The sequence below is a fragment of the Spermophilus citellus genome (genome assembly GCF_964194105.1).
Source record: "Spermophilus citellus genome assembly, chromosome: 18".
Lineage (NCBI taxonomy): Eukaryota > Metazoa > Chordata > Mammalia > Rodentia > Sciuridae > Spermophilus > Spermophilus citellus.
The window spans coordinates 65,881,579-65,894,497 of NC_138200.1; the positions used below are offsets into that span (position 1 = coordinate 65,881,579).

Sequence of the window (12,919 nt, forward strand, 5' to 3'; positions counted from 1 at the left end):
GTCATATGATATGGGTCCTTTGGTGTCGCTTCTTTCACTTAGTATATTTTGTTCAAGGCTCATCTAGGATGGAGCCTGAGAGAACAAGGACAATCGGCACATGGATGATAATGGAATTCATTCATTCAAATTTACTGAGGCCTGTGTGTCTGCCCCGAGGAGGCTAAAAACCTGTCGGGTTTCTAACAGGTATAGCGGGCTGGGGGGTGTGAGCTCAGTGGTAGAGCCATTGAGGCCTTGGGTCCAATACTCAGCGCTGCAAAAATAAATAAATTAATAAATAACAATGGACACTAGTAAGAAAGGCTAGAGTAAAGGAGAAGCTGGACGCAGGGAGAAAGAAAGAGAAGTGACTTTAAACGGAGAGGTCAGCGAAGGACTCCCCACAGGTGGGTGCCTCGGACGATCCCACTAGAAGGAGGCCGAAGGTGCCCAGTGGTCATCGCGCTGCCCCTCGCCGGCACTCAAGGATGTCCCGCGAGGCCCAAGACCTGCAGGCCTCGTCCCCACCGTGCCCTGGCGCTTCCAGGCCGGTGGTCACACCGGAGGCATTCTTCGACGCGGATGGTCCTGGTAGGCCCGGCGGACGAGTGCGGGCAAAGCAGCTGTTGGGGGCAGCCAAGGAGCCCCAGCTCCCCCGGCCCCGCCCGGCGCAGGCCGCGCCCGCCCGCGAGGCCCCGCCCCCGATAAGGCCCCGCCCCGCAGTCCCCGCTCCGGCGCACTCCCTCCCGCCGGCCGCGCAGGCTCACTCCGCCCTCGCGCAGACCCCGCCCCGGCGTCCCCCGCCCGCCGCCATTGGCTGCGCCGCCGCGCTCCCGCTCGCACTTCCTGGCGGAGCCATGGCCGCGCCGCGGGCCGGCCCGGGGTCTCCCGCGCCCGCGCCCCGCCGCGCCGCGCGCCCGCCGCCTCCTGCGCCCTAGCGCCGCCAGGTGGGCCTACGCCCGCGGGCTGCCGGCCGTGCGCCGTGCGGGGCCGGAGGGCGGGGGTCCCGGCGCCGCTCTGTGCGGGGCGCTGCGGGCGGGGCGCGGCGCGGGCAGGTGCCGCCGCCCCCAGGTGCGACAGGTACGGCCTGGGCGCCGACCGCGCGGCCGCAGGTGAGTGCCAGCGGCCCCCGCGCGTCGCGGCTCCACCTCCTCGCAGCCGGTCGGAACCTGCCCGGGCGGCGGTTGTGCGGCGGGTGCCGCCAGCGGGTGCCCGGTCCGAACGAGCGACAGAGGCGACCCCGAGGCCCCGCCGGCGACACCCGGACGGTGAGTGCTGCCCGGCGCCGTGCCATTCCGGCCGCGCTGTCTCCGGCGCTGCGCCTCCCCCGGGACCCGGCCGTCCCGGACGTGGGCTCCGATCCCTGGTTTACCGAAAAGACCTTTCACACGAAACGAGGTCTTCGCCGTGTGAGCGGACGGCCTTGACCCTTCACCTGCTTCCAAAAAGCCCCGGAGACCGCCGACGTCCACGCTGGTAGAAATGGGCCCCGAACCTCCTGCACGGAGACAAAAGGGAGCTTCCGACGCCGGGAACTCTCTCTAGATATCTTGGCCTAGAAAAGAAAGCTGCTAGCTTTTGAGGGCAAAGCTGAGCCTTGCTTGGCTGCCTGCGGTCGGGGCCAGGGGATTGTTGGTGTAGAGAGGATCCTGTGTTTTCTGCTCTGTGACCTTGGGTGAGCCCCTCAGCCACCTGGCACCGGTGTCTTAGATGTCGCACAGGGCCAAGGTGGCACGAAGTCAGGGGTATACAGGAGGCACTGTATGAATGCTGGTCGTCTTCTTTCTTCTCTGGGCCTCTCAGCCTCAGAATATCAGGAAGACCCGGGGCAGGTACAGCCTGTCATAATCACAAATTCGCTAGCTGTGCAGAGATATAGTTGCCCCTTCCTTACCTGTCCCCCAGGAGTTGGACAGGATGGAATGTGCCTGAATTTGTTTCTCCCATGGGAACAGGCAGCCCCCTCCTGTGTCCCCATTTATCTTAGAATAATGCTGACTTCTTGTCACATTGTTCTTTATTAGCAAAGACTGTTAAATAGGTAACAAAATTGATTCTTTTTACAGACTCAGCAGGAAAAAAATTCCTCCATAAACCCTCAGCCCCACTATGTGACATGTTCCCACATGATTTTCTTAGTTCTTCCTCCTTGTGCCCTCCCAATCCCCCAAGGTCCTCCTGAAACCTGGCTCTGGGCTGTCAGTGAGTTGTGTGGCATTTCAGCACTGGTAAAAACCTTAATACTGTGGTGTACTTGCCCATGCTGAGTTTGACCATCAGGTTCAGGGAAGTTCACACACTTGCTCGAGTTTATGTTCAAGATAGGGCAAAGGCCCCAGCCAAGGTTTCCTGCCTTGGACTTTCTTCCCCCTATGTCCAAGCAGAATAACAGTGCTGGCCTCTCGGGGCTGTATGGGGACCAAGCAAGCAAAGAGAGACAAAAGCCCAGAGAACAGTGTGTGTCTAGAATGTACTTTATACATGCTCATCATCACTGTGCCACATCCTCCACTTCGTCATAATGTTCAAAAGTGTGATCCTTGCTGGGGATACAGCTCAGTTGGTAGAGTGTTTGCCTCACATGCACAAGGCCCTCAGTTTGATCCCCAGCGCCACCAAAAAAAAAAAAATTGTGATCCTTGAGAGGTTTGGGCCTTGTTCCGTATGCTCCCAAGAAGAGCCTAGATTTGAAGATGGATTGTCAGCTGTTAGCTGTGTGACCACATCTCAGTGTTCTTATCTGCAAAATGTGACATTCACCTGATCAAGTATTGAGGGAGTTCAATATAAGGTAGCACATGGAAGTCCTGTGGCTTGTTTCCAGGGCCATAGTCTAGGCTCTGAAATGATAACTATTATCATTATAATCCTGATCTAAAAGCCCCTAGTTGAGACTGAAGACTCAGGTGGGAGCTGGGAATGTACATAACTCAGTGGTTGAGTGCTTGTGTAAGTATGCATGAGGCCCTGAGTTCAGTCCCCAGCACTGCAAAACAAAAAGAAGTGGGTATTAGCAGGAAGTGGGCTAATTGACATGTCAGATTTTAGATGCCAAAGGAACCCTGGTTAAATATTCTAAAGGCTGAGCTGGGGCTGTAACTCAGTGGTAAAGTGCTTGCCTAGCACATGTGAGGTCCTGGGTTCAATCCCCAACAACACATAAAAATAAATAAATAGAATAAAGGTATTGTGAAAAAAAATTCTAAAAAAAAAAAAAAAACCTGTTCTAAATAATGCTGACAACCTGATTCTTTGAACTCACAGGTCAGAGAGTCCTGTGTATTGCTCTGTTCTCTCCCACGTTCCTCCTTGGGACAGTTCTGCACTTGTTGTCCTTGGTATCTACAGCAGATCCTGCGATTAATGAATGACCTGGAGGAGCTCCTGGGGAGGGCTTCAGGACCAGACTTCTAGAGTTCATGTGCATACTCAGAAATCCTGTTCTTGTTGTAGGGCTGTGATCTCTCACAATGGAGGGAAGCCGGCAGACGCGAGTGTCTCGGCCCTACAAGATCAGCGAATCTTCAAAGGTCTGTGCCTGCACATTGCCTCAGACATGTGGTGTGCTGACTGACTCTCGCTTGTTGTTGGTTTCAGCCATAAGCAAAGGTAGATAAGGCAAGGGGAAAGAGCACCGGAGCGCCAGACTGCTGAGGGTGCGAGGGCACGGTGTGCACACTATGGCGTTGTCATCCTTCGCCAGGGTGGTGTCCTGGGGCGTCCCTCCTGTGTCACACCCGGCTCGCTTATTCGAGTACTAATGCTAGGATGCAGATAGAATAGGATGGGAACTGTGGGGTCTCTGTCCCAGTGTGGGGCTCAGCACCACCAGAGACAGGCGCATGAAGAACCTGGCTGCTGGCTTTAGGGTGGGGCCTCACCGGGATCCTTATGTGGAGGTTCCAGGGCCTCTTTCCTGCCCTGGACTCTCAGGGACCTCAAGAGTGAGCTAGGGTGTGTTCTGCAGGGCTAGGCTCACAGCCCCCTCAGGCTGGCTCCATCAGAATCAGCCTGAGGGAGAGTGGGGAGAGTCTGTAAAAGTGCCCTGCCTGGCTCCACCTGGGACCTGCTCAGTTAAGGTCTGAGGGCAGGACCTGGGGGTTGTGCCCACGGTCCAGTCCGTGAATAGAGCAGTCCCTGCCCCACAGCTGCTGTAGGTAAAGATGGAGGGTGCTCATTTGCAGCACAGTCCCCATTTGCACTTGTCTCCAGCTACAAATACTAATAATGCCCTCTTCTCTTTTGAAATTTCCCTTTTGGAGATTAAATTTTGTGGTTGCTTTAGCTTATGCATTTTGAGGGTGAAAACTGGTTCTTGGGGTGCAGAAAACTTACTTTTTGTATACAGAGCAAACCATGAGACCTCACTTGGGCAGTAGACAGGGTGCGGGTGGTGGTGGAGCTCCTGGAGAGGCTTTAGGACCAAACTTCTTAAAAGGCTTCTTAGTGGGAAAAAATGGAGAGATTCTGCATTGCCCAAAGAGGTGGCGAGCGGCTCGAGGTTGAGGCGGCTCTGTAGAGGCATCTGAAGGGAAGGCGCTGTGCAGAAGGGGTTGTTCCCCTGAGAGATGGTCTCCTGTTGCCACCTGAGTTTGCTGAGAAAGCTCCTGTATGTCTGCTTTCTGTCCATGAGCACAGAGGGCCCGCTGCGCTCAAAGGGGCTTTGTTCCTGACCTTGGCTGCAGACACAGTGTTGCTTTCTAAGTTTGACAGCACTGGAAATGTGTGTCTTTTAAAGTCAGATTCAGAGTCTCTGAATGGGAGCTTTTAGGAACAGGACAGGATCCGCTTTTCTTTAGTTGATTGTGTTTCTAAATTTTCTTATAAAAAATGAAAGTGGCCAAATCATACCTTGCATTTATGAACAGTAATTTAATTCACGTAGCCAGCCCTGAGATGGGCAGATAGCCTGTGTCCAAACCCTTCCTACCACGGCGCTCAGCTCAGCTGCTTCCCAAGTTCTCAGCTTGTGGTTTCTCCTGGTCTGAACTTGACTGGAGTCCCAGTGGGCCACTCTCGTGTGTCTGGGGGCATCCACTCAGCCTCAAACCTGCGAGCCTGGCAGCCAATAGCTGGTGCAGGTCATTCATGCTTGGCATGGACTCTGCCTATGTGCGACTCCACTATTCACTTAGCCACCCTGTGAGGGGACAGTGTACAGTGAAGCAGACCTTCACCCCCACACCTGCTGCATCCTCTAGATCACTGGCCCAACCACCTGGTCTCTTCCATCATCTGGCCTTGCGTGCAGTGATGCACCAAGAGGGGTAAAGACCAGTACAGCAAGGAGAGTTGGAACTTCTAAATTACCGAAATGCCAGAATTCTGCTCTTTGAAACTAGGGTTGTGTGTGTGTGTGTGTGTGTGTGTGTGTGTAAAGTCATCTGTGCAGCTGAAATGCCAGACACAGGCTAACCCGTGCACCTCTCCCCTGCACCACTCCGCTGCGGCAGATGGTCCCCTTGCAGCTGTGCCTGCCCCCCAGGCTGTATTCCTGTCGCACCACAGCTGGCTTGTGTGTGCCCATCTGAGTGCTAGGTCCCACCCCCTCACCACTTGAGAGCTGTGGGCTGGGCGCCCCCTGCGCCCCTTACTTGCTTCTCTTGGATGCCAAGGCTTTGCCTCACTCAGTCACCTGCTATTGTAGTGCTTCCTAATTTCCTTCCTGCCATCTATAAGGGCCCCAGGCCAGTGTCTGTGGGAGCCCAGACATTCCTGCTTAATTAGAAGCCAAAACTAGGCCAGCTTGCCTCTGTAAGCAGCCAGATAAACAGCCACCCCTGAGCCCTCCGTGGAGGAGCAGAGAGCCTGGCCCTCTGGGCTGCGGGGAGGGAGCCTCAGGTAGTGTCTCTGCGCACCCTCAGCAGGTTGTGAGGACACTCTCTGCTCTGGGACGTCAACAGGGTGATTGATGCTGCACTTGGCCAGACGCAGAATGACCACAGGAAACCATGGCTTCTAATTACAGCAGCAGTAAGAGCAGACTTGAAAGGGAAGAAAAGGAAACGCACCATTGCTGGACACATTGAGATGGGCCTCGAGTGTGCCAAGCACGCAGCACCAGCACCTTGCAGACCCGCAGTCTAGTGCCCTTCTCTGTACAGCTGCGTGCTCCCCTTCTCAGGATTACCACTAGCCAGTTCTTTCCTTAGCCCCCTTGAGTAGATCAGCTACTGTATGATATTTTTTTTGAATGGCCTGTTTCTCCCTACATTGAATTTTTCTTGCCCTTTGTGTGTGTGTGTGGGGGGGGGGGGTAGGTAAATAAAGCAGTGTGTGTACAGTATCCCTAAAATAAGGTGGGTCAGTCCTGCAAGGACTCAGAATCCGGTCTAGATTTGATGGATGGTTGTGTCCTCAAGAGCCTGTGGCGGGCGCTTGGCATTCTCACTGTCTGCCAGCTTGAATTGATCAAACCGATTGATTGGGATCATTCATGTTAAATGTATTACTTCCAGGATAGTGTGGTAATTAAAGCTGATGAAGTCAGACCCAGGTTCAAGTCTCAGCGCCACTGCTCAGTCCCTGTGGGATCTGGGCAGGTTTTGTGGTATCCACCTCCCTCACCTGGAAAAGGGGGGTTGTCAGGGTCGTTTGTGATGCTCGGAGGAGAGGATGTCTGGTGCATAACACAGCAGAGCACATCCTGAGCCCCAGGGAAAGACGGCTCTGCACTTGCATGCTAGTGGTCCTTTAACCCTGGACTGGGGTGTGAAGCCACACTTCCCAGGAGGATCCCAGAGCACCTAGTGGTAGGCAGGAGGCCAGCCACCTCCCTGGGTGGAAGCATGAAAGTGGGAGCCACGCTCTGGCATGACCGTGTGCCAGACACCGTGTGTGAAGTGGGAAGCTGTCTGTCAGCAGATTACCGTAACCTCAGTAGGAGTTGACAGCCTCATGGTGGGCACTGCTCAGGCATTGCTGGGTCAGCACTTTGCCCTCTTCTATCTCCCTACCTCCCCAAACCTGGGTGATAACACCCTGGTCCTCATTGCCAGACCAGAAGGTGGAGCCTCAAGTTCCCGGGCTTAACCCAAGAACCCAGTGAGCAGCAGAGCTAGGCTCAAACCAGTTCCCAGCTGACTTCAGGGCTTTGTGCACAGCTGCCCTCTAATATGGTAGCACCTTCCCGTCCTTTGTCATGACCTGGAAGCAGGGAGGGGAGAGAGAGAAGGAAGGGGACAGAAAGGAGCTTCTAGCACTCTGTTTAAAAAGAAGGAAGAAAGCCGGGCACAGTGGCGCACGCCTGTAATCCCAGTGGCTTGGGAGGCTGAGCCAGGAGGATGGGGAGTTGAAAGCCGGCCTCGGCAACTACTTGGCACTGAGCACCTCAGTGAGACCCTGTCTCTAAATAAAATACAAAATAGGGCTGAGGAGGTGGCTCAGTGGTTGAGGGCCCCTGGGCTCAATTTTCAGTACAAAGAAAAAAAGGAAGAAAATGGGGAAGGGGGAGAGAAAGCAAGAAAGTTTTTAGAAATTATAAAAAAAAAGGAGAAAGGATGGACAGACACACAGAGGCCCTCTGTGGTCCCTCATTCCTCTCCCTCTGGGGCAGGTCGCAACTGCTGGGTGGGTTGAGCCACCCCCTGACCAGCCCTCCTCCACAGGTGTACCGCTGGGCCGACCACTCCTCCACGGTGCTGCAGCGGCTGAACGAGCAGAGGCTCCGTGGCCTCTTCTGTGACGTGGTCCTGGTGGCAGATGAGCAGCGCGTGCCAGCCCACCGCAACCTGCTGGCTGTGTGCAGCGACTACTTCAACTCCATGTTCACGCTGGGCATGCGGGAGGCCTTCCAGAAGGAGGTGGAGCTGATCGGCGCCTCCTACATCGGGCTCAAGGCCGTGGTGGACTTCCTGTACAGCGGGGAGCTGGCGCTGGACGGCGGCAACATCGACTACATCCTGGAGACGGCGCACCTGCTGCAGATCTGGACAGTGGTGGACTTCTGCTGCGAGTACCTGGAGCAGGAGGTGAGCGAGGACAACTACCTGTACTTGCAGGAGCTGGCCTCCATCTACAGCCTCAAGCGGCTGGACGCCTTCATCGACGGCTTCATCCTGAGCCACTTCGGCACACTGTCCTTCACGCCCGACTTCCTGCAGAACGTCTCCATGCAGAAGCTGTGTGTGTACCTGAGCAGCAGCCAGGTGCAGCGGGAGTGCGAGCACGACCTGCTGCAGGCGGCCCTACAGTGGCTGACGCAGCAGCCAGAGCGCGAGGCGCACGCCTACCGGGTGCTGGAGAATATCCACTTCCCGCTCATCCCCAAGAACGACCTGCTGCACCGCGTCAAGCCGGCCGTGTGTTCGCTGCTGCCCCGCGAGGCCGACTGCGAGGGCTTCATCGAGGAGGCCGTGCACTACCACAACAGCCTGGCCGCCCAGCCCGTCCTGCAGACCAAGCGCACAGCCCTGCGCACGGATGAGGAGCGCCTCCTGTTTGTGGGCGGTGAGGTCTCTGAGCGGTGTCTGGAGCTCAGCGATGACACCTGCTACCTGGATGCCAAGAGCGAGCAGTGGGTCAAGGAAACGCCCCTGCCGGCCCGGCGGAGCCACCACTGCGTCGCCGTGCTGGGGGGCTTCATCTTCATCGCGGGCGGCAGCTTCTCGCGAGACAACGGAGGGGACGCAGCCTCCAACCTCCTTTATAGGTATGACCCCCGCTGTAAACAGTGGATCAAGGTGAGATTAAAGCCAGATTATTTCTTTTCTCTTGAGGCCTCTTTTCTTTGCCCTAACCTAGTCTTAACTTCCTTTCTCTCCGGGCCTTGGCAACAGTCCTGCTCCTGAACGAGGTGTGACAATAAAGAGATGAGCCACGGCTCCCACCCTCCCCACCCATGCCCCCTGGGGAGAACGAGGGCTGTCCGGGGACTCTCTGCCCCATGCCACATCCCACGTCAAGCTGCACGAGGCCCCAGCCCCATGCAGCAGTTGAGTGCCTAGGTTGTGACCAGGGCAAGCGAAGAACCAAATTTTCAATTTTACTTAGTTCTAACTAATTTACATTTAAGTGTAAATGGCCACATGAGGCACCTCACTACCAGCTGCTGCTTCCAACACGCTCCCTGAGTCTCGGCCTCCACCAGGCTTCTCTTTCGGAAACATTTGGGAGCAGCTTTAAGGAGTCCACAAAGCCCATACCTGGCCCTTTGGCAGGTATCAAGGCAGGATCAGGGAGGAGTGTGAACCCAGGTGCACACCTGAGATTGCGCTCCCACCTGGCCACAGTGTGGCTGGGATCCCAGGCCCATTCCTCCCCCTCTCCCAATCCCACATTTCCCCTCTGGAAGTGCATGTGGCCTTCCAGGCAAGGGGGTGTGGCCTGCATTGATTGGCATGCATCTGGCTCGGGTGGTCCGGGATGTGCCTTCTCTTGACCATTGCCCATTAAAATCTGTGTCCATCTTTATACTCACACCTCTGTATTACTTCTTAACTCTGTGTCTTTCTGAGCTTTAACACTCAGAATGGATTCAAGATATCCTTTTGATTTTATTCTCAAAAGTCTTAAAACCAAGCCAGGTGTGGCAGAGCGTGCCTATAGTCCCAGCCACGAGGGAGGCTGAGGCAGGGGGATGGCAAGTTTGAGGCTGCCCAGGCAACTTGGATTCTATCTAAAAGTAAACATTTTTTAAAAGACACAGTTCAGTAGAACATTTGTTTAGCATGTGCTAAGCCCTGGGTTCAGTCTCCAGTATCTGGAAAAAAAAATCTGGGCTGGGGATAATAGCTCAGTTGGTAGAGTGCTTGGCTCCCATGCTCAATGCCCTGGGCTCAGTTCTCAGCACCACACACAAAAATCTGAAACCCAGGGTGAAGCCATACCACTGGAGGGAGGCTGCAGCTTTGGAAGCAGCTCAGAGACTGTAACAGCGGCGGGGGTGTCTCGTCTGCAGGACCACATTCAGTCCCGTGTTCTGCAAAATTGCTAAAAAAAAAAAAACAGGAACGGTCAGGTCTTCCACTTTGCGATGTCCTGTCAAGTGCTACTTTCTTCCTTTAACATGACGGCAAGCAGCCTTAATGTTTTAAAGACTCCTGATGGAGAGTGCCGGGGCAGGCAATTTCTCGTGTCAGAAACCCGCTCACCAGACTACCTGCTCTGCTCCTCTGAGTCCCGGTCCACGAGGTCGACCACGTGGCCAGACAGATTTGGGAAACCGAGGGTTCCCTTCCTGAGGTTCTCAGTGTCTTGAGATCCAGGGGCTCTGAAAGTCTCACCAAAAGACCTCTTCTTGCCCCCCAGGCTCACTGGCCACATCACACCTCCTGGGCTGAGCACTCCATAGACATAGTTGGAGAGCACAGTGCTAGATAATGACACTGACCGGCATTGAGGGAAGGGAAGGTACAGGTGTGTTGCTTCCACAGGTGGCCTCCATGAACCAGCGGCGTGTGGACTTCTACCTTGCCTCCATCGGGGACATGCTGTTGGCTGTTGGTGGCCGGAATGAGAATGGAGCACTCTCTTCGGTGGAGACCTACAGCCCCAAGACTGACTCTTGGTCCTACGTGGCCGGCTTGCCAAGGTGACTGGGTCCTGAGGCCTCTTCTTCCAGCGTGACTTCTGGGAGAACAACGTTTAGTCCGCTCACTTTTGGGGTATTCTGGCCTCCAATTCTGGGGGGAAATCTGGCTTATGGGCAGCAGTGGGTAGCCACAAGGGGTCCAGGGTGCGGGAGCCTGGGCTCCAGTTCTAGATTGTCAGTGAGTGCCCTGCGCTGCCTAGATAAGCATCACCTTTCCAGATCCATGTGGTTCCTGACCCCAGGAGTCTCGAGTCACCAATGGGGGATTTACTGGAAGACCCCACTGAGCTCTGAGGGTGGGGCCTTCGCCCACTCAGTCTTCTCTTCCTCACTGCAGCAGAGGGGGCCGGCGGTGAACCCTGCCCAATGGGGTGGGGGGCAGAGATTCTGCTGGTGATCCTTCAGGCGCACCCAGTGGGCAGGAGCTGTCCAGGTGAGCAGCCCAGGCACCTCGGGGACCTTGTCCCGAGGGTTAGCAAGGGTGTGGGCAAGTGTAGCTGGCGCCAGGAGTCATGCCAGGCGCGAGTCCCAACCCTTCAACTCGTAGACGGCCTCTTTCACCTGGAGGATCCTGAGGCCGGCACAGTAATGACAGGCACTGCTGACCGATAGTAAGTGGCTGGCCCCTGCAGCTGTCACAGTGGCCAGGACTGCTCTTCCTAACTCAGGGCCAGGTGCTGCATGTGACTTGTCACCTTCTCTGGGTGACAGGACAGGACAGGCCAGCCTACCCTGGGCCATCCCCAAGCTGAGGTACTTCACCAACCCATTTCCAGGTGGAGAAGTGGAGCCTAGAATGTGTTCAGTCTGTTGTCCCCACAGTCCCGGCCAGCCAGCACCGGCTGTGCACTGGACACTGCGAGGACTATTATTCCTAAGCACTGCATGCCCAGGGCTGAGCAGTCCATGATGCGGCAGTGCCAGTGTGTCCCCGGCTGGCCCCACCGACTCATCTCTCGTGTGTCCTTGTTGGTAGGATGGGGCCTCTTAAGCCCCAGCCCACCTCAGCGTAGGACCCTGCTGGCCACTCTGCCACCCTAGGCCCATGCTGTGAGCTCCGCCAGGCACTCTCTGCCTGTCAGGCTCCTGCCATCACCCTGTCTGGAGTCTCACCGTCCTATTCTCTGGCTGTTTGTTTTGGTGGCCGCACTGGGGCTTCATTGTTTTGTGGTTGGGTCTGTTGGGTCCTTTTCTCAGTAAAGCAGCACCTAGGAGGGTGTGGTGGTGCCTGTTCCCTGTGCGTCCTTCCACCCTACGACTCCTGATGGGCAGAGGCCCCGGGGCGCCCGCAGCCGAGGCCACTGTGCATCAAGCTGGCGCAGCACTGAGCACCATCTCTGCTCCGTCTTGCAGGTTCACCTACGGCCACGCGGGCACCATCTACAAGGACTTTGTGTACATCTCGGGGGGCCACGACTACCAGATCGGCCCCTACCGCAAGAACCTGCTGTGCTACGACCGCCGCACGGATGTGTGGGAGGAGCGGCGGCCCATGACCACGGCGCGGGGCTGGCACAGCATGTGCAGCCTGGGCGACAGCATCTACTCCATCGGGGGCAGCGACGACAACGTCGAGTCCATGGAGCGCTTTGATGTGTTGGGCGTGGAGGCCTACAGCCCGCAGTGCAACCAGTGGACCCGAGTGGCGCCCCTGCTGCACGCCAACAGCGAGTCGGGGGTGGCCGTGTGGGAGGGCCGCATCTACATCCTGGGCGGCTACAGCTGGGAGAACACGGCCTTCTCCAAGACCGTGCAGGTCTACGACCGCGACGCCAACCAGTGGAGCCGCGGCCCCGACCTGCCCAAGGCCATCGCCGGCGTGTCGGCCTGTGTCTGCGCCCTGAAGCCGCAGCTGGAGGACAGGAAGAAGAAAGGCAAGGGCAAGCGGCAGTAGGGCAGCGCCAGCGCTGCCGCTCGCTCCTGGCCCCGTGGCCGGAGCAGTAGGCAGTGGCCACCCCTTAGCCCTCTGGAAACGTTACGTGCTCTTGGCAGCTTTTTTACTTTTATGATTCTTGGTATTTCTATGGTATCATAACCAATTAAACATGGTATATCACTTGACATATTATCTTGCCTGAGTGATTAAACCTGGGCCCAGGCAGAGACCATCCCTGGGATCTGTGCAGGCCTTCTTCCCAGGGAGGTCCCCACGAGTCCCCTTGACCTTCCCCCGGGAGCACCAGCACACAGAATACACAGAAATGTTTGTGGAGAGACGCGGGCCTTACGGGGTATTTCGGACCACCGAGTCTAAGCAAACCTGGCCCGTCTTTTAAAAATACAGATTCCAGGGCCTTCCTCAGAATTATCAACTCCAAAACTACCAGGACCGTTGTAACCAGCCTTTGAATTGTGAGCGTTGGCCATGGCCAGCAGTCGCTGGCCACGTCAAGCATGTGTTGAGAA

General features: G+C 56.2%; 1 protein-coding gene across 2 annotated transcripts; it reads left to right on the forward strand.

The window, feature by feature from the left end:
• The first annotated feature begins 833 nt into the window (after positions 1–833).
• On the forward strand, positions 834–12,574 carry KLHL36 (kelch like family member 36). Of its 2 annotated transcripts, none has more exons than XM_081274632.1 (5): positions 834–1,250; positions 3,436–3,512; positions 7,590–8,663; positions 10,356–10,513; positions 11,867–12,574. In XM_081274632.1, the coding sequence occupies exons 2-5, from the start codon at positions 3,453–3,455 to the stop codon at positions 12,405–12,407; spliced, it is 1,833 nt and encodes a 610-aa protein (XP_081130758.1). In that variant the 5' UTR covers positions 834–1,250; positions 3,436–3,452; the 3' UTR covers positions 12,408–12,574. The 2 variants fall into 2 exon arrangements, with proteins under 2 accessions (XP_081130758.1, XP_081130759.1); XM_081274633.1 differs by having other exon boundaries at positions 834–1,094.
• Positions 12,575–12,919: the final 345 nt, after the last annotated feature.

What these genes read in the sequence shown, in the direction of transcription:
- KLHL36 (XM_081274632.1), top strand. Translation starts at nt 3,453, where the DNA reads ATGGAGGGAAGCCGGCAGACGCGAGTGTCTCGGCCCTACAAGATCAGC. An exon ending in AGATCAGCGAATCTTCAAAG is followed by an intron (nt 3,513 to 7,589) that starts GTCTGTGCCTGC and finishes CCTCCTCCACAG; the next exon opens with GTGTACCGCTGGGCCGACCA. An exon ending in TACGTGGCCGGCTTGCCAAG is followed by an intron (nt 10,514 to 11,866) that starts GTGACTGGGTCC and finishes TCCGTCTTGCAG; the next exon opens with GTTCACCTACGGCCACGCGG.